The sequence below is a fragment of the Neoarius graeffei genome, chromosome 19, assembly GCF_027579695.1.
Source record: "Neoarius graeffei isolate fNeoGra1 chromosome 19, fNeoGra1.pri, whole genome shotgun sequence".
Lineage (NCBI taxonomy): Eukaryota > Metazoa > Chordata > Actinopteri > Siluriformes > Ariidae > Neoarius > Neoarius graeffei.
Window position 1 is genome coordinate 11,880,168 of NC_083587.1, and position 27,230 is coordinate 11,907,397.

Here is a 27,230-nt window from a genome sequence, read left to right on the forward strand (position 1 = left end):
TGCAGGAAGGAAGTGCTTGAGCTTGGTCACATTGTACCATGGGCAGGTCACTTGACTTGCATGAAGTCTTTGCAGAGAATCCGTAAGCAGTTTTATTGGCCAGGGCTTTATGAAGATGTGAAGAGTTTCTGTAAGTCCTGTCCTCAGTGTCAGCTGTCAGGTGGTAAATGTTTTAATCATGCCCGTTTGATTCCCTTATACACCCCGTATACACTCCATTTGAGAGAATTAGGGTGGACATAGTTGGACCTTTGGAGAGGAGTAGATCAAGAAATAGGTTTGTCTTGGTCATTTGCAACTATGCTACAAGATACCCTGAAGCCTTTCCTTTTAGAGAAATCACAGCCAGACATTTAGCCACTGCCATGCTCCAGCTCTTCTCTAGAGTTGGTATACCCAATGAGGTGCTAACAGACCAAGGCCCCAACTTTATGAGCAAGACCCTAAAGCAAGTTTATTTAATATTTAATATCCTTTTTATTGTCATTGCACAATGTACAATGAAATTCTGTTTCTCTAGTGGATCATATAAAAAGACATAAAAATATCAATGGGTCATAAAAAACAGACATAAAAACATAAAGATTATTATTATTATTATTATTATTATTATTATTATTATTATTATTATTAATAGTAATAAAACACCATAAGACAATAAAAGGTGAGGTAAAAGCCATAAATGGGGACAATCACAAGAACAGTAAATAAAGTGCATATTTCACAGGACTGATCATATTGCACATCCAAAGAGATGTTGCACACTCCAAAAGATCAGTTCTTAGAGTTTAGTTCTCTAATAGCACTTGGATAAAACCTGTTTTTAAGGATGTGAAGCACCTCCCAGAGGGCAACAGAATGGAAAGATGGTAACCATAAGTCTCTAATGATGTTGATTGCGCAACGGAAGCACCATGTCCTGTAGTGTTTGTAACTGAGTTCCAATGATTTTCTGTGCTGCTGTGATTACTCTCTGCAGGGCCTTCTTGTCAGCTGCTGTGCAGCTCACAAACCACACCAGAATCAGCGATAGAATAGAACAGCGATAGAATCAAAGAAGCCGCTGATGTGATATGTCCAGTCTTTTCAATGTCCGAAGGAAATACAGACGCTGCTGTGCTTTCTTCACCAGGGCAGTCATATTTGTAGACCATGTGAGGTCTTGTGATGTATGTGCCCAGAAATTTATATGAGGGGACACACTGAACTGCATCACCCCTAATGTATAGGGGAGCAGGGCCTTCACATTGTCTCCTGAAATCAATGGTCATCTTCTTGGTTTTGGAGATGTTGAGTGCCAGGTTGTTCATGGAGCACCACTCTGTTAGTCTGCGGACCTCGTCCCTGTTTGCAGATTCATCACCACTGTGTATCAGACCAACTACAGTAGTGTCATCTGCAAACTTAATAATGGTATTTGTGCTATAGGTTGGTATGCAGTCATGTGTATAAAGGGAAAACAGGAGAGGACTCAGTATGCACCCTTGCAGGGCCCCAGTATTGACTGTCAGAGAGGAGGAGTGATAAGTCCCCATCCTGACAACCTGAGAATGGTTGGTTAAAAAGTCTCTGATCCAGCTGCACATGTGCTGATCCACGCCCAGGTCCAGCAGTTTGTTCTCCATTCTGCTGGGTATGATAAAATAAGATGGCCTTTATTGTCATTGCACAATCACCCATACAACGAGATTGACTTGCCACGACTGAAGGTGTATTAAAAACACACATACATAAAAGCGAGAACACACAAAAACATAAAAACAAGAACACATCAAAACAAAATATTGGTCATGTCATGAAAATGGAACAAATCAATAAGATCGAGGTAGTTAAAAGTTATTGCACTTCATAAAAATAAAGAACATTTTAGCAACCCATGTGTGTATTAAATGTCCTCACAGCCCATGGAAAGAAGCTGTTTTTCAGGCTGTTTGCTCTACTCTTTATGCTCCTGTACCTCGTTCCAGAGGGCAGCAGGCTGAGCAGGTGGTGTCCGGGATGGAGGTGGTCGCGAATGATCTTCCTGGTTCTGGAGAGGCATCAAGAGTTAGCGATATCATCTAGGGAGGGCAGAGGACAGCCAATTGTCTTTTCAGCTGACCTTATCACCCTCTGCAGCTTTTTCTTGTCAGCCGCTGTGCAGCCAGCATACCACACCGTGATGGAGAAAGCCAGCACACTCTTGATGGTGGAGCGGTACGTCACCAACGGCCTCTCCTCCAGTCTGTTCCTTCTGAGGACTCTCAGGAAGTGGATTCGCTGTTGGGCCTTCCTCACCATGGCTGTTGTGTTAGCTGACCAGGCGAGGTTCTCAACCAGGAGATGTCCTCAATTTAAAGGTGCGGACCCTCTCCATGCAGTCTCCATTGATGTAGAGAGGAGTGGGGTCAGCTTTGTGCCTCCTGAAGTCCATGACCACCACCTTTTCTTTTCTTGGTGTTGAGAGCCAGGTTGTTTTTGGCACACTACTCTGCCAGCTGTTGCACCTTGTCCCTGTCGGCTGACTTGTCCCCTCCAATTATGAGCCCCACCTAGGTGGTGTCATCCGCAAATTTAATTATTGTGTTGGTGGGGTGGGTGGGAATACAGTTGTGGCAGCGGGGGCATGGCCAAGCAGCAATCTATGAATGGAGGGCGGGGTCGGGGAAGGTAAGTGGCTAAGTCATTCCACCTGCTGTCAATTAGTGTGTGTGTTTTGTTTGTTACAGGGATGGAGCATAAAAGGAGAGAGAGAGCAGAGAAAAGGGGCTCCCTCCTGACCACAACGCATGTGTGCGTGTTGAGTGAGTGAGTGAAAGCTGAGAAGATCAATAAAGTGTTTGTGTGAACATCAACTCTCACCTGCCGTGCTTTTGTGCTCCACCCACATCAGGAACTGCTACAGTGGTGCCGAAACCCGGGAGCACAGAAGGGAACCACCCCATGGAGTCCTCCCATTCGAAGCGCTCATCCTTGCCCTTGCTACCGCCCAACAGAACCAGCATCAAGCGCTGATCACCCTTCAAAAGGAACAAGAGCAACGCTTCGAAACCTTGATGCTGGCCCAGCAGGAAGATCGCCAGGCGTTCCGGCACCTGCTCGCGTCAGCAGGGGCGTCGACCACCGCTGCCGGCACCCTCACGAAGATGGGACTGCAGGATGATCCAGAAGCGTTCTTCGCCCTCTTCGAGCAAGCAGCCGAGGCGTGGGGGTGGCCGCTGGAGCAGTGCGCGGCACGCCTCCTCCCGCTCCTGACTGGCAAGGCGCAGCTCGCACAGTGGTCGAAATACTTTTTTTCCAGTGTTCTGCAATATTGCAGAATGTCAATTTTGTTCTGCAATTTGGAAATATTTTCTGCAAATGCACAAGCCTCCATACTACACCCTTCTCAACCTAATAATGCCTATATTTACATCATATCTAGCTTTACAACTCATAGCATTACTGTAATTCTTTATTCTCTCACTCTATTTTTATTTCAGTCTTCACAGATCCTTCTCTGCAGCAAAGTTATCATTCCATGATACCTCCACAGGTCTTTCATCCCCCTCGCCCTGACACTACGGGCTACTACAGCTTGAAGTATACCAACTAATTCATAAATGCACTAGTTATCACACCCACACATTATCCTTCCACACAACATACTAATAAAGGTATCACCACAATAAAAAATAGAACACAACTTTTCTTCAAGAAACAAAACATTCATTTCCACGTTACACGTCATGTTACGTTTTGTCAAGATTAAGTTTCTAGCTTGAACAATAGATTGTTACCCAAAATGTACTTCATTCACAGTGTTTGCATCTGCAACCTATAGTTTTAAATTGAAAGCAAGGTTTCAATTCTACACTCTGTTACATCTTACGATGATGCAAAGAATTGATGCCATTAAGGAATAAAACCCAGCTGGCAAATGGAAAGACATTTGGGTTCATTGTGTTTGCCTGGCTTGTAAAGTGCAAGGTCATGAACTGAACTGAGAACTACTGCAGGGGCTTCACTCCTCTAAACTAACAACAGAGAACTGGGTACAAACTAATCATAGCAGAACTGAGAGCTAAAGAACTACTGAGAGACCATCTGAACTGAACCTATGAGCTTTGTCTTACAGGGCAACTGTTTTACTTTGTGCTAGTCTGCACCACAGGCAAGATGGCACTATTAAAAAAAAAATAGAACATGTACACAAAATGTGTATTAGTGTAGCTTGGTATGAGAAAACAAAATATTCAAAAGTATCTTATCCTAAAGTATCCTATTACGCACTTCCTGTTTCCTGAGTTGTTCGCGCCGAGTTTTTTTTCCCGCGAGTGCCGGCGTTAATTACTAATCCTTTTTTAACTTTTTTTCTATAAATAAATTTCCAGTATCGTCTTCATTTTTATTATACTGTCGCTTTCATTTTTGTACTTTTCACTTTCGCTTTCCTTTTTCCGGTTTTTTTTTCCGGTTTTTTCTCTTTCTTTTTTCGGAAGAACGCCGAGACCGGAAGCTTTCTTTTTCTCTCCTCCTGTGTAAAGTCCACAAGCGGAGGCCATCTGATCTGCTTTAATATCAACAGATCTTCATTTAAGGTACGTGAATCTTTTCATCATGGCACACCTTCAGCCTGTCCAGTGTGCTGAGTGCAGGATGTTTAGTCATTCTTCCTCCGTCACTAGCGATAGCTCTATTAGCTTTACTTGTGATAAGTGCAGATTAGTTAGCTCTCTGACGGAGAAGATTTCAGTGCTAGAAGCGCGTGTCCAGGCTTTAGAGCAGGTTAGTGAGCGTGAGAACAGTGTAGTTTCTGTTAGGGAAAGTCTGGACGCCCTAGGTGGAGTTAGCAATCCCCCAACTCCGGCATTAGAGCCCTTACAGCGGGGCGAATGGGTGACGGCTCGGCGGCATAAGCGTAGAGCCAAAGCTACCGCTGAGGCTCGCCCACGGGAGCACCACTCCTCTCCGCGTCACGTATCGAACAGGTTTGCTCTCCTTAGTGATGCACCCACTGAGAAACCTGAAAGAGCTCTGGTTATAGGGGACTCTATCATACGGCACGTGAAGTTAGCTCAGCCTTTAGGGGCACCAGCAGCTTTAGTCAGGTGTATACCGGGAGCCAGGGCGCCAGACATAGCAGGTAATCTTAGGGTCCTAGGCAAGCACAGGTTCTCAAAGATAGTTATCCATGCAGGAGCTAATGATATACGCCTTCGTCAGTCTGAGGTTACTAAGAGTAACTTTGTAGAGGTGTTTAAATTAGCGAAGGCGATGTCCGATGCTGTAGTATGCTCTGGCCCCATCCCAATGCGGCGTGGCGATGTAGCTTACAGCAGGTTATGGTCGCTGAACTGCTGGCTGTCCAGGTGGTGCTCTGAAAACAGTGTGGGCTTTATAGATAATTGGGCTAATTTTGAGGGCACTGCTGGCCTGTTAGGGCGGGACGGTATCCATCCCACTCGGGAAGGTGCTGCTCTCATTTCCTGCAGCATAGGTCATAGTCTCAGAACAGGCCTAGTTCATTTCTGACAATCCAGAGCCAAGGCCAGGGAGCAGACGAACAGGCTAAACCGACTGTCTGCTAGCTGCACAGTGTCGTCACTCAGGGCCCACTACATCGAGACTGTGTCTGTTCCCCGAGCTCAACAAAATGGTAGAAATTTTCAGAGAGTTTGTTCCAGTAACCTAATCAATATAAAATTAGATCAGACTGACTGTACAGCTGCTGCCAGCACCTTTGATCTAAAGGTGGGGCTATTAAATATTAGATCTCTTACATCTAAAGCGCTAATGGTTAATGAACTCATTACTGATCAGGAGTTTAATGTACTGTGTTTAACAGAAACATGGATTAAGCCAAATGAATATATAGCATTAAATGAAGCGAGTCCTCCTGGATACAGTTATATACACCAGCCTCGTCTAACTGGCAGAGGAGGAGGCGTCGCGGTTATTTATAACGATTATCTAGGTGTAACACACAAACCTGGTTATAAATTTAATACATTTGAAGTTCTTCATACTCATATAATGTATGTAGCCTCGAAAAATAAGTCTACCCAGTTAATTCCATTGCTTATTATTTACAGGCCCCCGGGGCCATATTCTGAGTTTCTTTCTGAATTTGCAGATTTTATCTCAGATCTGGTTATTTCCTTAGACAAAGCTTTAGTTGTCGGAGATTTTAATATTCACTTTGATAACCCAGAAGACCCTTTAAAAACAGCGTTTGTGTCCATCTTAGATTCAGTCGGGATTAAGCAGAATGTCATAGGACCGACCCATAATGGTGGTCACACCCTTGATCTAATACTAACATTCAGATTAAACGTAGACAATATAGTCATACTTCCACAGTCTGAAGTTATCTCAGATCATTGTCTCATCTCATTCAAAATATGTCTGAGTAATAATATATGCACCTCACCACGCTACTGTATTAAACGTACTTTCACGTCAACTACTGCACAGAGCTTTATAAATGATCTCCCAGAGCTGTCAACTTTGATTGGGTCACTGTCAGCCCCTGCAGAACTCGATCAGGCAACTGAATGCTTAGAGTCAACATTCCGCCATACTTTAGATAATGTAGCTCCTCTAAAAAGGAAAATGGTCAGAGACAAAAAATTAGCACCCTGGTATAATGATGACACTCGCACATTAAAACAGACCACTCGAAAATTGGAACGTAAATGGCGTCAAACAAAATTGGTAGTGTTCAAATTGGCGTGGAAGGAGAGCTTCCTGAAGTATAAAAAAGCTCTTAGTGCTGCGAGATCAACATATCTCTCCTCCCTAATAGAAGATAACAAAAATAATCCTAGATTCCTATTTAATACTGTAGCAGAATTAACCAGGAATAAGTCCACTATCAACACATGCACACCTGCAGTATGTAGTAGCAACGACTTCATTAATTTTTTTAATGACAAAATTGAGAATATCCGACAAAAAATTCAAACTACTAATTTAAGGTTAGACAATGAAAGTGACCTTGTAGTTAACAATATAACTGTATCAGATCATCAGTTAGAATGTTTTACTCCCCTAAAAGAAACTGAATTACTCTCATTAATCTCTACATCAAAAGCCTCAACTTGCGTACTAGATCCCTTACCGACACATCTATTCAAACAGATAATGCCTGGAGTAATTGAACCGCTTCTAAAAATAATAAATTCTTCTCTTACGATTGGCTATGTACCCAAATCCTTTAAACTAGCAGTTATCAAACCCCTGATTAAAAAACCTGACCTTGATCCCTGTCAGCTGTCCAATTATCGGCCAATATCAAACCTCCCCTTTATCTCCAAGATCCTTGAAAAAGCTGTGGCACAGCAGTTATGCTCATATTTACATAGGAATAACATCCATGAAATGTATCAGTCAGGATTTAGACCTCATCATAGCACAGAGACAGCACTGGTTAAAGTAGTAAACGACCTACTGTTGGCGTCTGATCAGGGCTGTGTCTCGCTACTTGTGTTGCTTGACCTTAGTGCAGCATTTGATACCATTGATCATTCCATTCTTCTGGATAGACTAGAAAATGTTGTGGGAGTTAAGGGAATGGCCGTCTCCTGGCTCAGGTCTTATCTAACTGATCGTTATCAGTATGTCGATATAAATGGTGATATTTCTAGACGTACCGAGGTAAAGTTTGGTGTTCCACAAGGTTCTGTCTTGGGTCCACTGCTTTTTTCTCTATATATGTTACCTCTGGGCGATATTATTCGTAAACATTGTATTAGTTTCCACTGTTATGCTGATGACACACAGTTGTATGTTTCTGCAAAACCCGATGAGAGACACCAGCTTAATAAAATTGAGGAATGTGTTAAGGACATTAGACACTGGATGCTTATAAATTTCCTTCTGCTTAACTCTGACAAGACTGAAGTACTTGTGCTAGGACCACATACAGCTAGAAGTAAGTTTTCTGTTTACACAGTAACTCTGGATGGCCTTTCTGTTTCTTCACGTGCAGCAGTAAAAGACCTCGGAGTGATTATTGACCCCAGTCTTTCATTCGAAACTCACATTGATAACATCACCCGGATAGCTTTCTTTCATCTCAGAAATATTGCAAAGATAAGAAATTTAATGTCATTGCATGATGCAGAAAAACTAGTCCATGCTTTCGTTACCTCCAGGTTGGATTATTGTAATGCCTTACTGTCTGGATGTTCCAATAAGTGCATAAACAAGCTCCAGTTAGTTCAAAATGCCGCAGCAAGAGTCCTTACTAGAACTAGAAAATATGACCACATCACGCCTGTCTTATCCACACTGCATTGGCTCCCAATCAAATTTCGTATTGATTATAAAATACTACTATTGACCTTTAAAGCACTAAATGGTCTCGCACCACAGTACCTGAGTGAACTTCTGCTCCTCTATGACCCGCCACGCCTACTTAGATCAAAAGGTGCAGGCTATCTGCTGGTACCTCGTATAGTGAAGGCTACATCAGGGGGCAGAGCCTTTTCTTACAAAGCCCCACTGTTATGGAACAGCCTTCCAAGTAATGTTCGGGAATCAGACACAGTCTCAGCATTTAAGTCTAGGCTGAAAACATATCTGTTTAGTCAAGCCTTTTGTTAATGGTGTTTATGAGGTAAAGGAGTAGATCTGGAGGGTCCTCAGACATAGAGTGTTTTGGTAAACTGGGATGTATGGATGCTGTCAGTCCCCACTCGCTTGCTCACTCGAGTTTGTTGATGGTGCAGTGGCTGGCTGCTTTATGTCCCGGGGCTCCCTCATGCCTGTGTTACCTTCTGGCTCTCTCCTTTTAGTTATGCTGTCATAGTTAGTTGCCGGAGTCCCTGCTTGTACTCGGTGCAATATGTATACTGTTCCTACTTATTCAGGGGACATTGGGCATACCTAACCACCTGTGTTTTCTTTCCCCCCCCCCCCCCCCCACCCCAAATCTGTCCCTCTGAGTTACATGGAGTCAACAGGAAATCTTTTGGTGGAGACGGTGGGGACCTCGACTGGCTATCGTAGCCTGCAGGGAATCGGCCGTCAGACATTCTGTCGCATGTCCCAGACCCAGTTAAATGTAACTGAATTGTCTTGGCCAGGCCTAACGGTCCCATCTGCATCTCATCATTGCTGAGGAGTGTGCTCCCATCACCCAATCAAGCATCCAGCCAGAGCAGGTCATGATATATTTTTTACCATATTAACATGCCATTGTGCGTCATGCCTGATGTAAAGACTCTCGTCTCTGTGAGCCTACCACACAGATTTAATACTTGTCATTTTTAGGGCATACCTAACAACGTGTTTTCTTTCTCTCCCCCCCGCCCCCCCATCTGTCCCTCTGAGTTACATATTGATCCTGGGATTGAGATGCTGGCCTCTTCTGCCCCTCGGACCTGCTTGATCCATCCTGGTGCCCTGTGTCTGGTCGGAGTTTTATCGCCCCACTCCTGTGAAGGACGGCCCCATGAGGACAGTTGAGGGTTATACCTGTTAAAACTGTTAATATTATAGTCAGGCTGTCTGTTGTTGCCCAAATGAGGATGGGTTCCCTTTTGAGTCTGGTTCCTCTCGAGGTTTCTTCCTCATGTCGTCTGAGGGAGTTTTTCCTTGCCACCGTCGCCACAGGCTTGCTCATTGGGGATAGATTAGGGATAAAATTAGCTCATGTTTTAAGTCGTTCAAATTCTGTAAAGCTGCTTTGCGACAATGTTTATTGTTAAAAGCGCTGTACAAATAAACTTGATTTGATTTGATATCTATAAATAAAGGTAAAACACTGTTGCTGTCTTCAAAAGGGATATAATATCAGTATAATTTTGCATGATTCAACAATACAATATATACAAACCTATACAATTTACCAATATATATGTATGCAACTATAACAGCGACCGTCTTCATTTTTGTCACCCTCGCGGATGCGCGATCTGTCGCTGTTGTTGTTGGAGTCACGCTGGCTGCCGATTTTGCCGAGATACGATAAAATCGTTCTTGTTTTCTTGGCGTTTTTGTCGGACTCTTGCCCCAAAGAAACAATCCTCTTCTTGGGAGCCATGTTTGTTGTGCCGCATTGAATTTTGGGAGATGCATGGCGAAAACTGCCAAACACTGCCGAGGTAGTTGTCGGGTCCTCCCGGCGAGTATTAAAAGTGACTAAATCTTATATTGGAAAATGGCAACTGCTCTTATTTGGTTGTCATCGCCTTTCTTCGGTATTACTTAAATATTGCTCAACTTTCACCTGGAAAATGCCGTCAGGTTCGCGCGGCGCAGGTTTCAATTTATTTACAGTGCCACTAGTTTGCTAAATTGAGAACCACTGTATCCCGAGCCTGATTTTTTTCATTCTGCAAAATTGTAGGTTGTTTAATTTTTCTTCTGCAATCTTGAAAATCATTCTGCAAAAATGCAGACTGTAAACGGGTATTTCGAACACTGTCGCAGCACAAGCAGCTCCCTGCTGACTGATGTATGCTGACCTGAGGAAAGCCATCCTGCAGCGGGTCGGCTGCTCCCTGGAACAACATCGCCAGCGCTTCCGGATGCTTTCATTGGAGGAGGTCGGCTGGCCGTTTGCATTTGGCCAGCAACTCCGGGACGTCTGCCGGTGGTGGCTGAGGGTGGAAGACCGCGACACCGACAAGATCATTGATCTGGTGGCACTGGAACAGTTTATCTCTTGACTTCCAGAAGGAACAGCGGAATGGGTCCAGTGTCATCGCCCGGCGTCGCTGGAATGAGCCATCAAACTGGTGGATGACCATCTGGAGGCAGCTCCAACAACAGGCAGACAAGGCGCCTCTTCTCACTTCTCTCTCCCTCTTCCCCCCCATCTCTCATCCCCCCTCCCCACCCCGTTCCCCTGCCACGGAGGCTGCAGCTGGCTCCTCCTCAGCCAGCCCATTGCACCCATGGTGTCCTCCCATCTCCCTCTTCCATGTCTGTGTGGTCTCCACCTCAGGTGAGTGACACCCATAACACCAGTGCAGAGGGAAAGCCTGGGCCGGTGTGCTGGCGCGGCGGGGAATCGGAGCATCTCCAGAGTCAGAGCTCCGCAAGGGAGGTGGGAGCTGTAATCCGGATCCCCAACGCACCAGAAACTGCCCCCGTTCGGGCCTGAACGTATCGCATACCAGTAAGTGTTCAAGGGGATACATATCACGCTTTGGTGGATTCCGGTTGTAATCAGACCTCAATTCACCAACGCCTGGTGCAAGGTGAGGCACTGGGGGGAGAGTACAAGCGGTGAAAGTGTTGTGTGTGTGCACAGGGATGTTCACAATTATCCCTTAGTGTCTGTCCGTATTCTATTCCGGGGCCAAATGCATAAAAGCGGCAGTTAGTCCTCATCTCACCCATTCGTTGATTTTGGGTACTGATTAGCCAGGGTTTAAAAACTGATGGAATATTTAACACGTAGTGGGTCCTGCACTAGTAGGTCATGAGAAGAGCCCGGTGTGGCATTGACTGGAGAAGCTGTCACAGAGCCGTCTACGTCAACACCACATCAGAGTGAGGAGCAGCCCGCTCCTCCTCCCTTTCTCGGGGATTCCCTTGGGGATTTCCTGTTAGAGCAGTCACGAGACAAGACTCTGCGGCATGCGTTTGACCAAGTGAGAGTAATTGATGGTCAAACTCTTCAGCCATGTGCGGCACCGACCTTCCCTTATTTTACTATTATTAAAGATAGATTGTACCGAGTGACGCAGGACACTCAAACTAGTGAACGAATAACCCAATTGTTAATCCCAAAGAGCCGTAGGGAACTCGTATTCCATGCGGCTCACTTTAATCCCATGGCTGGACACTTGGGGCAAGATGAAACTCTAGCCCGAATAATGGCCCGGTTCTATTGGCCAGGGATTCGCAGGGATGTCCGTCAGGTGTGTGCGGCGTGCCGTGAATGCCGATTAGTAAATCCTGTGGCCAATGCGCGGATCACCCGTTGGTATCTTACCCTCCAGCCATTTAAGTTCGAGGTGATCCACAGGCCGGGGGCACAGATGGTGGTGGTGGACTTCTTGTCCCGTCGGGGTGGGGAGTCAGCTTCAGGCCGGACAGCTCCCCGGCCTGAGTTGGGCGGTGGGGGTATGTGGCAGCGGGGGTGTGGCCAAGCAGCAGTCTGTGAATGGAGGGCGGGGTCGGGGAAGGTAAGTGGCTAAGTCATTCCACCTGCTGTTAAGTAATGCGTGTGTGTGTGTGTTTGTGTTTGTTACAGGGACAGAGCATAAAAGGAGAGATAGAGAGCAGAGAAAAGGGGCTCCCTCCCGACCACAACGCATGTGTGCGTGTTGAGTGAGTGAGTGAAAGCTGAAAAGCTCAATAAAGTGTTTGTGTGTGAACATCAACTCTCGCCTACCATGCTTCTGTGCTCCACCCACATCAGGAACTGCTACAACAGTCATGGGTGTAGATGGCATACAGAAGAGGGCTCAGCACACAGCCTTGTGGAGAGTCAGTGCGAAGTGTGAGGGTGGAGGAGCTGTGGGTGCCAATCTTGACAGTCTGTGGGCGGTTTGTAAGAAAGTCTTTGATCCAGGCACAAGTGGCTGGGGGAAAGTCCAGGGCAGCCAGCTTGTCCACAAGGATGTCAGGGATGATGGTATTAAAAGCCAAGCTGTAATCGATGAAGAGCATCCTTACGGTGGTCCCCGGCTGTTCCAGGTGGCTCAGAGCAGTGTGGAGGGCTGTGGAAATGGCATTATCAGTAGATTGGTTTGCTCTGTATGTGAAATTGATATGGATCAAAGGCAGGAGGGAGGCAGTCTTTAATGTGATGTGACATTAGTCAGTCAAAGCATTTAGCGACTACTGGTGTCAAGGCAATGGGTCTGTAATCACTGAGATTGCTGGTGGTTAAGTTTTTGGAGATGGGGATTATAGTAGCCAACTTGAGACAAGGTGGGACAGTGGCGTGTGTCAGGGAGAGATTAAAGATCTTAGTGAAGACTGCTGAGAGCTGGTAAGCACAGGATTTGAATACTTCACCAGGTACTCCATCTGGGCCCTGTACTATGAAGTGGGTTTTCTGGCTTACCAGGGTAACTTCGAGAGTAACTTGATCACGTGCAGCGTAACTTCCCGATTAACCCATACTACGAAAGTTGGCTATGTTCAAATCGAGGTATGCTGCCATGGCAACTTACGCTGCATCTCAAACCTGCTCGTCTCAGGTTATGTTCTTGGTTAACCCGAGGTTTCCAATTAACCACACCCTTTTTAAACACCACCTCTCCACCGACATTTCCTCTAGAGAAAATGCCAGCGTACCTGGATGACCCATGCGATATCGGAGCGCAGATTAGAGATGGGATTTATGGCTCTTTGATGGGATCCGCATCTTTGTGATCCGTTCTTTGAAAAGAGCCGTTCAAAAGACTGGCTCATTTGGCTCTTTTAAATATTTATTCAGTTTTAAGAAGACAGCGTCTAAAGAAGCCAGATCCCTCTGCTTAGACAGTGACATCAATATTTCTGGACATACCTTTTATATAAAGCAACCTAGACTTACATTATTGTGACCCCTAAACGCTCATAAATAACCATTAAAAAACAATGAGGGCTTCAATGAATGTCCATGCAGAACGGCTTTTCTGTAAAAAAAAAAAAGGAAAAGAACCCACTCAAGAACATAGTTACCAAGAACGCAAGAATATTTTATAAAAAACACTTGTTTTACAAAAATATTTAAGTCTGAGATACAAAATAGATACAACTACAATAAATATAACACAAGAACTAGTTATCACACAAGAACATTTTAATAGAAAAAAACAAACTTTCTATATTAAAAATATTGAAATTGTAACAAAAATAGATACAACTAAACAGTCAGATAAATAGATAAAGTTATAACAAGAACACAAGATTATTTTAATAGGAAAAAACAAACTATTAATGCAAAAAATATTATTATTAGAAAAATAGATACAACTAGACAAACAGATAAATAAATAAAATACACAAAAATAGAACAAACAAAATGACGATAGAATAAATTAAATGAACGTCCGTGCAAAGTAGTTTTCCCACAATATTATCATTAATATCACACAACAACATTATAAACTATATACAAAACAATTTGAACTATTAGGCAAACAGATAAAACTTGAATAAATAAAAGGCAAATGAATGCTTGCTTGCATGCGCACACACACCATTATGAATGATGTTTTTATATTTCATTTTCACCTGTTGCCAGGTGCGTTTGGCACTGCTGTTGCCTCTGAAATGTTCACAGGACATACACCAACTTAGTCAAAGGGACTGAACAGTCAGTCATCCTAATTCATGTGACTCTGTGCACATATCAGCTTAAGTAGGCTACTCCATGAATTTACCATACCAAATTTTATTCAGGATTTTTCGGACATTAAACAAGCTATATATGACTGGGGCCACGTCGAAGGACCATTTTCTGTGACTTGTGATTGATCATGAAGCTTTCTCTCATCCTATACTTCTGTTCTGGAACATGTAGAAGGGAGAATGTACTTACACATTTACCCGATCGGCAATTTGTTGCCAACATGCTTGCCGCTCCTTACTGGCAGCCGCTGTGTTAGATTTTGCTCTTAATGTTGTTTTGAACTCCTCGTAGCTTTGCATTATGACAGCGCATTCTTCCTCTGTGAAGTACGGCGACCGTGCCATTGTGAACAGTGGTGATTTGCGCTGATAACCTCCCCTTTAACGTGAACGCGCATTAACCCTGATTAGGTTAAACCAAGTTCAACAAATCAACTTCATAACTGGCGTCGTAGTACTGTTTAATCCCAAACAAGATAACCAGGTTTTGTCAACCCCGGTTTAGCGGGGGAACCCTGGGTTACTTCTGGGTAGGTTAACCTCTGTTCGTAGTACAGGGCCCTGATCCAGCAGCTTTCCTTGTGTTCACAGATCTGAACACATGCCTCACTTGATGTTCCTGGAGAGTGTGTGTGAGCTTGCGGCCTGTGAGGGGTGTGTGACTGTGTGAGGCCTCATTGCCTCAAAGCAGGCAAAGAAATGGTTTAATTCCTCTGCCAGTGAGGCGTTGGCACTGATGGTCACAGAGGTGTTGTCTTTATAGTTTGTAATGTGTTTTAGTCTCTGCCACACTTGACGTGGGTTGTTGTTTGACAGATGGTCCTCCACCTTCCTCTTGTAGGCCTCCTTTGCACTTTTAATGCCCCTCCTTAAATCTGCTCTTGCCGTGCTGTACAGGGCCTTGTCACCTGTCCTGAAGGCAGAGTTACAGGCCCTCAGGAGTGACTGAACTTCGCTTGTCATCCAGGGTTTTCTGTTTGGATAAACACGAATGTGCTTGTCCACCATGACATTATCCATACAAAACTTGGTGTAAGACAGAACAGTGTCAGTAAAGCCCTGTAGGTCCTGTTGTTCAAGGATATTCCATTTTGTGACAGCAGTCCTGCAGCTTGGAGAGTGCGGTTTTTACAGTCTTTATGACCGGCTTAGTTTTCTTCCTGAGGGGAGTGTATGCAGGGATGAGGAGCAGTGAGAGATGGTCAGACAGAGCCAGATGTGGGAGGGGGACTGCTCTGTAAGCATGCTTCAGATTAGAATAGACATGGTCCAGTGTGTTAATCCCTCTGGTGGAGCACTGTACGTACTGTACAAATTTGGGAAGGACAGTCTTTCTTTCAGCATGCTTGATTAAAATCCCCAGCAATGATTTGTACTCCCTCAGGATGAACTTGCTGCTGGCTATTAACAATGTCATGTAGGAGGGCAAGAGCTATGCTAATGTTAGCATTTGGTGGAATATAAACAGCAGTAATGAGTACCACTGTCAGCTCTCTGGGCAGATAAAAAGGTCTGCAAACGACTGTCACTGCTTCTATGTCAGGAGAGCAATGGGTGTGTGTGATCTTACTGTTTGTATACCAGTCATTGTGAACATATACACACAGTCCCCCTCCTCTGCTCTTACCGGAGTCTCCGTTTCTGTCGTAGCGATGAGTGGTACGGCCCGCTTAGCTGGACTGTAGTATCCGGGATCAGTTGATGTAGCCAGGTCTCCATGATGATCAGCACACAACAATCACGAACAGAGGGGTTTACTGCAAGATATAATTCCAGCTTGTTGATCTTGTAAATGAAGGATCTTGCATTGGTCAAGAAGATGCTGGGTAATGGGGGTTTGAATGGCTACTTCCTTAGCCTGGTTAGCAGGCCTGCTCGGCAACTCCACTTCTGCTTGCGCTCCCTCCGCCGCCTGTGCCACTTGTTGGGGCCGACAACAATCCACAGAGACGCTGGAGCTCTTGCTATGTCCAGCAGAATATTGTGGGTGCGCTGGAAGTCGCTCCTGACTGCAATCTGGCATCATAGTCCAATGTTCAGGAGTTCTGTGAGACTGTAGACGTGTGTGGCATGACACCATGTTTTAAAGCACACTACACATACAAACAATACTAGTGTAATACACATTGACAGAGAGCTGAGACCCACAGTGTCTGTGCGTGCCGCCATCTCGCTTGTATAACAGTGAAAAAAGATCATGTTAAATGCTGAGCTAAAGTCCAGAAACGGCATCCTCGCATATGTTTTGGGGTGTTCCAGATGGAACAGATTGGTATGTAGTGCTGTACTAATGGCATCTTCTGTTGACATGTTTGCTCTATATGCGAACTGGTGCTTGTCCAGGGTGGGTGGGAGAGCTGCTTTGATATAACTCAAGACCAGCTTCTCAAAACACTTCATAACATTGGGGGTAAGAGCAGCTGGTCTGAAGTCATTTAGGCTGCTAATACAGTATATGTCTTCTTAGGTATGGGCACAATAGTGGCAGACTTCAGACATTTTGGGACAGTGCATAGAGACAGGGAGAGATTAAAGATTTTACATAATACCTCTGCCAGTTGGTCTGCGCAGTCTCTGAGTGCTCTCCCTAGTATACCATCGGGACCAGCAGCTTTCCTGGTTTTCACGCCACGGAGCACTCTCCTGACGTCATCAGTGTTGACATTCAGTGTCCGGCTGACCGCTGTTGGTATCAGCTTCTTCCTAGTCTCTGCATCGTCCACCTCAAATTGAGCAAAGAAATTATTCCGCTCCTCTACGAGAGAATCACTGCTGCTTTTTGTTATATCATTTGTACTTTGAAAGGCATTCAGAACCTCACCATGTCTGCTGTGGGTCTCCACCACTGAAGTATCCCTCTGTCCTCTGCCTGTAGTCTGCCTTGGCCCTCCTGATGGCTCTCTTGAGAGTGCACCGTCCTGGCAGTGCTGTAGAGATTGTTTTCGGATCTAAAGGCAGAGTTGCGTTCCAGCAATAGACTCTTGATGTCCTTTGTCATCCATGGTTTGTTGTTCAGGAAGGTCCTAATATGTTTGTCCACTGTAACACAGTCAACACAGTACTTGGCATAAGACAGGACAGTGGATGTGTAGTCATCAATATCTTGTGCAAACAAGTCCCAGTATCTCATCTCATTATCTCTAGCCGCTTTATCCTGTTCTACAGAGTCGCAGGCAAGCTGGAGCCTATCCCAGCTGACTACGGGCGAAAGGCGGGGTACACCCTGGACAAGTCGCCAGGTCATCACAGGGCTGACACACAGACACAGACAACCATTCACACTCACATTCACACCTACAGTCAATTTAGAGTCACCAGTTAACCTAACCTGCATGTCTTTGGACTGTGGGGGAAACCGGAGCACCCGGAGGAAACCCACGCGGACACGGGGAGAACATGCAAACTCCGCACAGAAAGACCCTCTCCGGCCACGGGGCTCGAACCTTCTTGTTGTGAGGCGACAGCACGAACCACTACACCACCGTGCCGCCCATGTCCCAACATGTGCACCCAAAGTGGTCCTGAAGTTGAGATGAAGCCCCCTTAGGCCTTATCATTATGATTCTCACACTAGGTTTTGATGTACTAAAGAGAGGTCTGTATACTGGCTTGAGAAACAGAGACAGGTGGCCAGACAGGCCTTAGTCGGGGAGAGAGGAGACTTTATATCCATCCTTAACGTTGGTGTAGACATGATCCAGTGTGTTTGAACCTCTCATAGGACAGTTCACATGCTGGTAGAATTTAGGGAGGACAGACCTCTGGTTCGCTTGGTTAAAGTCCCCAGCTGTTATTAAAATCCCATCTGAATGAGCAGTCTGTGATATGCTAATGGTAGTTAGCAGTATGTCCAGTGCCACCACAGTGTTGGTGCTCGGTGGTATGTATACAGCCATCATGAAAACCACTGTAAACTCTTGCAGCAGATAAAACAGCTGACAATGCGACAATGCTTATTGTTAAAAGCGCTATACAAATAAACTTGACTTGACTTGACATCTCACTGTGATGCACTCGGCATCTGCTGAACAATGTATATCGATGACTGTTGCATTTGTACACCACTGGTTGTTGATGTATATGCACAGTCCCCCTCCCTTGCTCTTAACGGAGTTGCTTGTCGTATCGGCCTGGTGCGCCGTGTGGTCTGCTTACTGAATAGCCTCATTTGTAATCACAGTGTGAAGCCAGGTCTCAGTGATGAACATTACCGAGCAGTCCTGTACTTCCCTCTGTGCCGTGGTGATCAGCTCCAGTTCATCCATCTTATTGCCGAGGGATCTGGCATTTGTGAGGTAGATGCTGGGCAGAGCAGGCTTGAATGGAGCTTGCCTTAGCCTAGTTAGCACGCCAGCTCAGCAGCCCCACTTCTGTCTCCTTTCCCTGCGCCACCTCCTGCATCTGCGTCTCGGTATAGTGATCCACAGGGATCCTGGCGGTTGTATGATCCCCTGCGAGATCTGGTTGCATTGAAAGTTCACAGTAAAGTCTAATGCACGACATGCTGTTCCAATCTTTAAAAGATATTCTCAGCTGTATGTGGTTTTGCTGACCGACACACAAACAACAACATAACAGAAATCCACCAGAGCAAAGCTGCTGTGTACGTGCATGCCACCATCTTGCAAGAAGGCAAGATGGGAATAAAAAGAATCAGAACTACTCCATACCACCCATAGACAGATGGCCTTGTTGAGTGATTTAACCAGACCCTGGTGTACATGCTCTGAAAGTTTGTGTCAGACACTGGAAAGGACTGGGACCAGTGGTTACCCTACCTGTTGTTTGTATACAGGGAGGTTCCGCAGGCCTCACCAGGCTTCTCACCCTTTGAGCTCCTGTACACACATCAGGTTCAAGGCCTACTGAATGTCTTGAAAGAGACTTGAGAAGGGGAGACCGCAGGAAGGACTAACATCATGTCCTACAGCGCTTGGCGTAAATGAGTACACCCCCTTTGAAAAGTAACATTTTAAACAATATTTCAAGGAACACAAACAATTTCCAAAATGTTGACAAGACAAAGTTTAATATAACATCAGTTTAACTTATTATGTGAAAGTAAGGTTAATAATATAACTTAGATTACACATTTTTTCAGTTTTACTCAAATTAGGGTGGTGCAAAAATGAGTACACCCCACAACAAAAACTACTACATCTAGTACTTTGTATGGCCTCCATGATTTTTAATGACAGCACCAAGTCTTCTAGGCATGGAATGAACAAGTAGGTGACATTTTGCAACATCAATCTTTTTCCATTCTTCAACAACGACCTCTTTTAGTGACCTGCCTGACGACCTCTTCGGGGAGCGGCCTGGAAGGACAGCACTGGTGGCGCATTGCGTTTTACTGAAAACCCGACAGCCCGTCCAACAGCCGTGCTACAGGGTGTCTGAGCACCTGTTAGTCCTGAAGAATGAGTTGGACATGATGCAGGAGCTGGGGGTGATTGAGTCCTCCTATAGTGAATGCAGTAGCCCCCTTGTCCTCATCCCGAAGAAGGACGGCAGCTTGAGATTCTGCCTGGAATTTAGGAAGGTCATCACCCAGGCAAAATTTGACCCTTACCCTATAATCAAGGGTTCATGACTTGGTGGAGCATCTGGGAAAGGCTAAGTTCCTTAACACATTGGATTTATGTAAGGGATATTGGCAGGTGAAGCTGACCACTTTTTGGATGTCGTTTGGGCACTTCCAGTTCACCGTCCTACCATTTGGGTTGCATGGAGCACTTACAACGTTCCAGAGGCTAATGGACAGAGTCATCAGGGGGACGGAGGGCTTTTTACTGCGGTCTACCTGGATGATCTTGTTCCCTACAGCTCCAGGTGGATGGAACATTAGCAACACTTGCAACAGATCCTCTCCTTGATTAAGGAGACAAGCTTAACCATCTACCAGAACAAGTGCACCTTAGCTAAGGAAGAGACTGCATACCTTGGCTATGTGTTGGGCCGAGGTGTCCTCCAACCCCATGTGGGGAAGGTGGAGGCCATCATGTCTGCAGACTGGCCCACCACTAATAAACAGGTGCGCTCCTCCTTAGGGCTGGTGGGTTGGTACAGGCAGTTTATTTTGAACTTTTCAAAGAAAGCTGCTGCACTGACTGAGCTGCCTCATAAAAATAAGGTTGAATGGACTGAAGGGTGCAGGAAAGTTTTTAAGACTTTGAAGGACTCTTTATGCCAAGAGCCTTTGCTTCTCAGCTTGGATTTTGAGGAGCCATTTACTGTTCAGATAGATGCCTCTGAGAGGGGCTTGGGGCAGTCCTCTTGCAAGGGGACCATGGACAACTACAACCAGTGGCTTACAACCTCGATTCCAAAAAAGTTGGGACAAAGTACAAATTGTAAATAAAAACAGAATGCAATGATGTGGACGTTTCAAAATTCCATCTTTTATTCAGAATAGAACATAGATGACACATCAAATGTTTAAACTAAGAAAATGTATCATTTAAAGAGAAAAATTAGGTGATTTTTAAATTTCATGACAATACCACATCTCAAAAAAGTTGGGACAAGGTCATGTTTACCACTGTGAGACCGCCTTTTCTCTTTACAACAGTCTGTAAACGTCTGGGGACTGAGGAGACAAGTTGCTCAAGTTTAGGGATAGGAATGTTAACCCATTCTTGTCTAATGTAGGATTCTAGTTGCTCAACTGTCTTAGGTCTTTTTTGTCGTATCTTCCGTTTTATGATGCGCCAAATGTTTTCGATGGGTGAAAGATCTGGACTGCAGGCTGACCAGTTCAGTACCCGGACCCTTCTTCTACGCAGCCATGATTCTGTAATTGATGCAGTATGTGGTTTGGTGTTGTCATGTTGGAAAATGCAAGGTCTTCCCTGAAAGAGTCGTCGTCTGGATGGAAGCATATGTTGCTCTAGAACCTGGATATACCTTTCAGCATTGATGGTGTCTTTCCAGATGTGTAAGCTGCCCATGCCACATGCACTGATGCAGCCCCATACCATCAGAGATGCAGGCTTCTGAACTGAGCGCTGATAACAACGTGGGTCGTCCTTCTCCTCTTTAGTCCGAATGACATGGCGTCCCTGATTTCCATAAAGAACTTCAAATTTTGATTCATCTGACCACAGAACAGTTTTCTACTTTGCCACAGTCCATTTTAAATGAACCTTGGCCCAGAGAAGATGTCTGTGCTTCTGGATCATGTTTAGATCTGGCTTCTTCTTTGAACTATAGAGTTTTAGCTGGCAACGGCAGATGGCATGGTGAATTGTGTTCACAGATAATGTTCTCTGGAAATATTCCTGAGCCCATTTTGTGATTTCCACTACAGAAGCATGCCTGTATGTGATGCAGTGCCGTCTAAGGGCCCGAAGATCACAGGCACCTAGTATGGTTTTCTGGCCTTGACCCTTACGCACAGAGATTCTTCCAGATTCTCTGAATCTTTTGATATTATGCACTGTAGATGATGATATGTTCAAACTCTTTGCAATTTTACACTGTCAAGCTCCTTTCTGATATTGCTTCACTATTTGTCGGCGCAGAATTAGGGGGATTGGTGATCCTCTTCCCATCTTTACTTCTGAGAGCCGCTGCCACTCCAAGATGCTCTTTTTATACACAGTCATGTTAATGACCTATTGCCAATTGACCTAATGAGTTGCAATTTGGTCCTCCAGCTGTTCCTTTTTTGTACCTTTAACTTTTCCAGCCTCTTATTGCCCCTGTCCCAACTTTTTTGATATGTGTTGCTGTCATGAAATTTCAAATGAGCCAATATTTGGCATGAAATTTCAAAATGTCTCACTTTCGACATTTGACATGTTGTCTATGTTCTATTGTCTATGTTCTACAATATCAGTTTTTGAGATTTGTAAATTATTGCATTCTGTTTTTATTTACAATTTGTACTTTGTCCCAACTTTTTTGGAATCAGGGTTGTACATTAGTCACAAGCTCCTGCAGAAGGAGTGCAATTACTCTATAGTGCAGAAAAAAAATGTTTGGCAATTAAGTGGGCTTTGGACTCCTTTTAATGTTATTTGTTGGGAAGCAAGTTTGTACTAGAGACGGACCAAAGAGCATTGTGACGGACCAAAGAGCATTGTCCTGGTTGTGATGTACGAGAGACTCTAAGGTGGTTCTTGGCTATACAACCATTTGGCTTTGAGGTACTGTATCACTCAGGAAGAATGAACTATACAGCTGACTTCCTGCCTAGGACACCACAAGGGGCATCTCCAGAAAGGGGAGGGGAATACCATGGAGTGAACCATGACTCTTACGAGTTGTGCACCTAGCATGCAGTCAGTCATCTGCCAGAACTTTAACATTCAAGCTGACTTGCCGCGAGCATCGTTGGTATTCTTCATGCTACATTGTCACTACTGTTTGCATTGTTTCATACTGGTTTACTGGTCATTCATTCATTCATTCATTCATTCATTATCTCTAGCCGCTTCTACAGGGTCACAGGCAAGCTGGAGCCCATCCCAGCCGACTACGGGCGAAAGGCGGGGTACACCCTGGACAAGTCGCCAGGTCATCACAGGGCTGACACATAGACACAGACAACCATTCACACTCACACCTACGGTCAATTTAGAGTCACCAGTTAACCTAACCTGCATGTCTTTGGACTGTGGGGGAAACCGGAGCACCCGGAGGAAACCCACGCGGACACGGGGAGAACATGCAAACTCCGCACAGAAAGGCCCTCGCCGGCCCCGGGGCTCGAACCCAGGACCTTCTTGCTGTGAGGCGACAGCGCTAACCACTACACCACCGTGCCGCCCGTCATTTTGTCATTTATCATTAATTGCTATAGCTTCATTGCCATTATAGCAATGTGTTGTGTAGGAATGTGGGGAAAGGCCTACTGGCATTTTAATCAACCAGTTTGTTTGTCATTCCTCTTTCTTAGTATTATATTAAAATACATTCACCACTCATCTTTATTAAGTCTGTCTGGCTCTCACAAATGTAATGATACATACTAGCTGTTAAAAACATTCTCATTTATTTGTTAAAACTTTAATTACTCATGCCGTAAACAGTTCATTCCAGCATCCACTTCCTGGTTCCGGGGGGAAACCGAAGGACCATAACACTCACTGTAAATAGGCATGTTTAGCAGTGATCTGAGGGAATGGTCCATTTTTAGAATGGGTATTTTCCCCTTCTAAAAAATAGCCATATTTTACGTATTTACAGCCATTACAACATTTAGCATATTACAGCCATTTCTGTAACTGTACAGAAATGTTTTGAATGAATGAAAATGATTTTCTTGTTTATTTTGTTGACATTGAGTTCATTGATTATTGTGAATGGTGTAAGCCAGTTTGGAGGGGTTACAGCTAGCTTTAGGCTGTATTAAGCCTCATAGCCTCAGTAAGGTATGTCTGTAAGGTGGTAAAGTTTGTGCAAGGTCCTTTAGCAGCATAGCCTAGCAACTTTATGGCTATTTTTGTTTTGTATAGTTTTTATTTTGCCTTTTTTTCCTGACATTTTTTGTTATTGCACTGTTTATATTTACACCTTTTTCAAGAAAAATTATTAAAAAAAGAAGACAGTTAAAAAAGGTGCACTTTTATTGGAAAACGGTGTCTGCCTCTTTCATTGATTCATCCGCTAATCATCTTGCCACAGGACTGTTAATGTTTAAGCTTGGAGAGGATTAGGGTCGGGAGAGCATTAGGGACTAAAGAGCAATGACCCACCATGACAGAGAATCCTGCCGTAATTGATCACTTCTGGCCAAAATTTTGATAGGCATGCATCTTGTAATAAAATAACTTCACCTCAATCCATGAGATGTACTGACCACAAAATATTACATAGGAAGCTGAGATCTTTGTCTCGCAACACACTCACTCCGTTAGATCACTACCCATTATCATGCTTGCTCGGGTATGTTGCATAATCACGGTCACCTACTTTTACGTTTTGAGTTGAGAGAGAGAGTTCTTCCACAGCCACCCTAACCTGCAAAAGAACAGGGAGATGTTCCAGTAACCGTTTAAAAAAAAATAATAAAAAAAAATGCACAGGCAGAATAATAGTGTTTCCCACAGGATTTTGTGAAACTATGGTCCGTGAACTTTGCTCTGCAGGGTCTGGGGGCAGGCTCCCCTGTAAGAAAATTTTGTACATTTTAAAGTGCATATCCTGGACCAATTTCGTTGTTTATTTATTTATTTATCTCATCTCATTATCTCTAGCCGCTTTATCCTTCTACAGGGTCGCAGGCAAGCTGGAGCCTATCCCAGCTGACTACGGGCGAAAGGCGGGGTACACCCTGGACAAGTCGCCAGGTCATCACAGGGCTGACACATAGACACAGACAACCATTCACACTCACATTCACACCTACGGTCAATTTAGAGTCACCAGTTAACCTAACCTGCATGTCTTTGGACTGTGGGGGAAACCGGAGCACCCGGAGGAAACCCACGCGGACACGGGGAGAACATGCAAACTCCACACAGAAAGGCCCTCGCCGGCCACGGGGCTCGAACCCAGACCTTCTTGCTGTGAGGCGACAGCACTAACCACTACACCACCGTGCCGCCCGTCTATTAAGTCATTTTTTATATATTTTTTGAAAGTGGGCAGGGACAAACAATTTCTTAGGGATTGCAGGGATCGAAAGGGGAATTTGGGAGCACTGGTCCATTTGGACCAGTGCCTCTCAGAGGTACTGGTCCGTATTTATAATTACAAATTTCAAGCCGATTTTATATATTTATTCATATAATACAACCATATTATACATGAGTGATCAATTTCAACTGTCTATAAACTTCTTCCTCAGTCATCTCATTATCATCACAGTCTTCGAAACCCTCATCCAGATCATCATCATCATCTGTCGGGTCATACACCACATCATGCTGCACCTCCTCTTCGTCATCATCTTCCACCTCCTCATTCTGTCTCTCCTGGGGCTCTACATCTCCTGCCACATACTCCCTCTCATCACCTGCAGGCTACTCTGGCTCATCATCACCCTCCTCCATGCTTGTTGAGCGATTATCCGTTTGTTTTGATAGCTGTCAGAAATGTCAAGCCAAGGACTTTTGAACTTCGCGGGGGTCTAATCCATCTGACCAATAGCGGTTCAAGTTACATTTGTCTTCACGGGCAGCAGCAAAAATAAACAGGAAGAAATGAAACTTCGCGCAGCTATGCTGCATGTAGCGGTGTATACTGCACACGTAAACAATATGGCGGCGCCCGTGTCTATGCCAACTTGACAAATGTCTCTCAAAATCTATTGAAATTCTCATAAAAAATGGTAAAATAGACCAAGTTCTGCTTAAAATGGGCAAGAATTGTCAATAGAAACCATTGAGGCAGTGAGTAGTTTGATATATATATATATAGCGTGGCGAGCCAGTCGCCCACTCGGTCGAGTACATGTTGTCACTAGTCACCCGTACCCTTTCCAACTCGCATTGGCGAGTGGGCGACTGCCCGTTTCGATCCCTGGATTGACTTAAACTGTTCCATATGAAGGGGCCTCTAAACATTTATTGTGAATTGCCTTAGATTAGATTTTGTCATTATTGGCCTTAAATTGTTTTGCTGTCTGGTATTATGACTATGGATATCTAAATTGAATTTGAATAAATCCTTGTAACTCTCTGGTAAATAAGAACTTTTATGGATTACTTTATGAACGAAAATGGCTGTTTGAAGTTTATGTCATATACTGTCAAGACTTTCAGATCGTAAAATAGAGTCGCTGAGTTTGCTAAGAAAGAGACATTTGATGCAATTCTCACAAAGCGCTTTTGTAACTGGTACAGTGGTTTGATGGAAGTAGTATAAGAATTTGCCCAGATAATATTGCAATATGTTAAATCGGGGTATAATCAAGCTGTAATACAAAGTCATAAATATTTTACGTGAAAGGCAACTTTTCTTATGATTCCAATATTCTTGTAAATCTGTTTGCAAATATGATCAATATGAAACTTCCATGTGAGTTTTTCATCTATTATGACTCCAAGAAAATGTATTAATTACCTGTTTAATGGGTTTGTCATCTATGAATATCTTAGCCGTTTCTATACTGTATTTATTTCTTCCTGTAAAGATTATGAAATTTGTTTTATCTATATTGATGGACAACTTATTTGCCTTGAACCAGTGATTGATTGCCTAGTTCATCATTTATCGTTATTATAAGTGTATCAAAATTTGAGACATGAATAGATTAGTATTGTCTGCAAATAGTAATGTAAAGAGTTTGTCTGATACCAAGGTGAGGTCATTCACATAAATCAAGAACAAAAGAGGACCAAGTATGGATCCTTGAGGGACTCCACATGTTAGTTTTATGGGATGAGACAAAACTATTACTAAAAACATATTGCTTTCGATATGACAGATAATCTTTTAACCATTGGAAGGCAAAACCTTTAAAACCAAAGGAGTTTAGTTTATCGAGTAGTATATTGTGATCTACAGTATCAAAAGCTTTAGATAAGTCGAGAAAAATTCCGACGGTAAATTCGTTATTTTCCAGGGCTGAAGTAATTTTATCTATGAGCTGTAAAAGGGCCATATATGTTGAATAATTTTTCCGAAATGCATATTGATGTAAATATAGAATGTTATTAATTTCTAGGTGCTTCAAAGTTCTTTTGTACACTACTTTTTCTAAAATTTTAGAAAATGCCGGTAAGATTGATATGGGTCAATAATTGGTGAACACACAGGGGTCTCCAGCAGGGGCGTGTTTAGCCTATTTTGGGGGGTGCTCAAGCACCCCCAAAAACGAGCTCAGCACCCCCTAGCTCAGCACCCTCAAAAACACTGCTTTTGGACGTAATCTTCAGAAATAAGTGCCCTTGTGCACTGCGCAGTGAATGTGTGCGCGGGCGTGTGTGTGTTCTTGAATTCACCTGTTACGTGATAGTTCTATGACCAGTAAAATACCTCTCCTCCTTGCGTCCCCTCTGATTGGGTTGCCTGTC

General features: G+C 44.2%; 3 protein-coding genes across 6 annotated transcripts in view; all 3 read left to right on the top strand.

Moving 5' to 3' along the window:
- LOC132867674 (zinc finger protein 585A-like) overlaps positions 1–27,230 on the top strand; it is a 1,308,017-nt gene that overhangs the window by 1,237,519 nt on the left and 43,268 nt on the right. The gene's annotated exons all lie outside the window — the stretch shown is intronic.
- The window catches only part of LOC132867720 (histone-lysine N-methyltransferase PRDM7-like), a 122,531-nt gene that overhangs the window by 53,451 nt on the left and 41,850 nt on the right, over positions 1–27,230 (top strand). Inside the window, exon 4 of one of the 2 annotated variants that reach the window (XM_060900731.1) lies at positions 25,061–26,157. The exons of the other annotated variant lie outside the window; for it this stretch is intronic. Coding sequence (XP_060756714.1) covers positions 25,061–25,405 — 345 coding nt within the window. The 3' untranslated portion in view covers positions 25,406–26,157. Of the gene's footprint in view, positions 1–25,060; positions 26,158–27,230 lie in introns of those variants that run through there. 2 annotated transcript variants of the gene reach the window in all.
- Positions 648–3,798, top strand: LOC132867709 (uncharacterized). Of its 3 annotated transcripts, none has more exons than XM_060900717.1 (3): positions 648–2,339; positions 2,709–2,783; positions 2,873–3,798. In XM_060900717.1, the coding sequence occupies exons 1-3, from the start codon at positions 1,877–1,879 to the stop codon at positions 2,992–2,994; spliced, it is 660 nt and encodes a 219-aa protein (XP_060756700.1). In that variant the 5' UTR covers positions 648–1,876; the 3' UTR covers positions 2,995–3,798. The 3 variants fall into 3 exon arrangements, with proteins under 3 accessions (XP_060756700.1, XP_060756699.1, XP_060756701.1); XM_060900716.1 differs by having other exon boundaries at positions 2,709–2,772; XM_060900718.1 differs by lacking the exon at positions 2,709–2,783.

Bases quoted from the DNA above. Each gene is read 5' to 3' on its own strand.
- LOC132867709 (XM_060900716.1), top strand. From the start codon at position 1,877: ATGTGTGTATTAAATGTCCTCACAGCCCATGGAAAGAAGCTGTTTTTC. The intron at 2,340-2,708 runs GTGCGGACCCTC...TGTTTGTTACAG, and splicing joins GAGATGTCCTCAATTTAAAG to GGATGGAGCATAAAAGGAGA. The intron at 2,773-2,872 runs GTGCGTGTTGAG...CACCCACATCAG, and splicing joins CTCCTGACCACAACGCATGT to GAACTGCTACAGTGGTGCCG.